The 1,481-nt window shown below is 35.9% G+C and overlaps 1 protein-coding gene across 1 annotated transcript in view; it reads left to right on the plus strand.

Annotated features, from left to right (window-relative positions):
* The window catches only part of LOC107548910 (guanine nucleotide exchange factor VAV3), a 41,976-nt gene that overhangs the window by 11,290 nt on the left and 29,205 nt on the right, over positions 1-1,481 (plus strand). The window contains exon 10 of the mRNA XM_016229776.1: positions 1,019-1,105. Within this exon, the coding sequence (XP_016085262.1) occupies positions 1,019-1,105 (87 nt within the window). The remainder of the gene's footprint in view (positions 1-1,018; positions 1,106-1,481) is intronic.

Genomic DNA, 1,481 nt, shown 5'->3' on the forward strand with positions numbered 1-1,481 from the left:
GTTTAAAAGCGAAACACACTGGAATGAATAATTCACTGAAAACACAACGCGAGTCTCCATTCTCTCTGCAATCTCTGATGTAATGAGCCTGGTTTCCTTTATATTAGCTCTGTTTTGGACGGATTGTTTGACTGTGTATATGATTTTTTTTTTTACATTTTATATTTGTATATTTAATTTATATTTCAGTGCAAAAATAAAACAAAAAGACATGTTAAAACAAAAATATAAATAAGAACTTAAGATATGCTTCAATGGCATGTTTTTTCCCCTATTTTTTTATTCCTCTCGTGGCAGGCCATCGCGGGCCAAATCTAAGGTCATCACAGGCCTTTTAATCACCAATCTTGATTAATATTAGAGGCCTTGTTCAATTTGAAATTACAACAGTGACCAATTTCTTTCTCTTTTAGTTTTTTTTTTGGGATGTGCATGCATCAACTTTTTCGTAAAAAAAGCTTTCGTTGAAAATCAATGTGGCCCTCTTGACGCAGACATGATCAAGATGGTGCCGAATGCATCTTGACAGGTAACCATCCGCTAATTGAGGCAAATCAAGCTGAGAAGATTGTGCAGATTGCACCGAGGGCTGTGATGATTTCATTTGGATAAATTATCCACTTAGCATTGATTGGGGTATCGGGCTAACGCAGTTAACCTCCTCAAGTGCTCCCCTTTAAAGATCCTCACGGTGGGCGATCCAGCCCCCCCACTCTCTGATTATTCTAGATACGTGATGATGAATGAGTCGCTAAACTCGGGAACGGCGGGCACATTGTTCAGAATGAGATTTGTCAAATAAGCCTTGCTTTTCAGACGCTAAATCTTATTTTACATTTTTAGACGGAAATGAGTCCCTTGAAAACATCACATGGGCCGAGATTTTCAATAAGGAAACTAGAGAGGAAGTATTGTTATTTTTAGCGCAAAACTAGAAAGACTTCCTTGTGTGTCCTCAGGTCAAAGTCTCAGGGTGTTGAATGTTATGGCATTGTGTTTGTGTTTCCAATCTCTACAGGATCTGGCTCAGTATGTCAACGAGGTGAAGAGGGACATCGAGACTCTACGAGACATCGACCAGTACCAGAAATCTATAGAAAACCTTGTAGGCAAAATCATGTTTTGTACAGACTACTATTTAAAAAGCAGTTTTGGGGAAGCTACTGTAAAAACTACACTTTTAAAACAGTATAGCTACATTATAACACGAAAACAAATTCCACCTCAATATTCGCTGGGACCAGATCATTTACACCCAAAACAGTTTTTTTTTCAGATGAAGATCCCCCATTCCACTGGAGTAGTTTTAAGCAGTAAATTGTTTCATTTGCCCTTTAAAAAATTATTAAATTAAATTAAATTCATAAATAAAGATTCAGATTCTGTTTTAGAGATTTTTATCAAGGATTGATTTTAAGAACCTTAAGTAAAAAAAAAAAAAAAAAAACCGGTTTACCCTTTTAAATTTTTTAAAATTATTT

Source organism: Sinocyclocheilus grahami, unplaced genomic scaffold (genome assembly GCF_001515645.1).
Source record: "Sinocyclocheilus grahami isolate Dianchi unplaced genomic scaffold, SAMN03320097.WGS_v1.1 scaffold357.1, whole genome shotgun sequence".
NCBI lineage: Eukaryota > Metazoa > Chordata > Actinopteri > Cypriniformes > Cyprinidae > Sinocyclocheilus > Sinocyclocheilus grahami.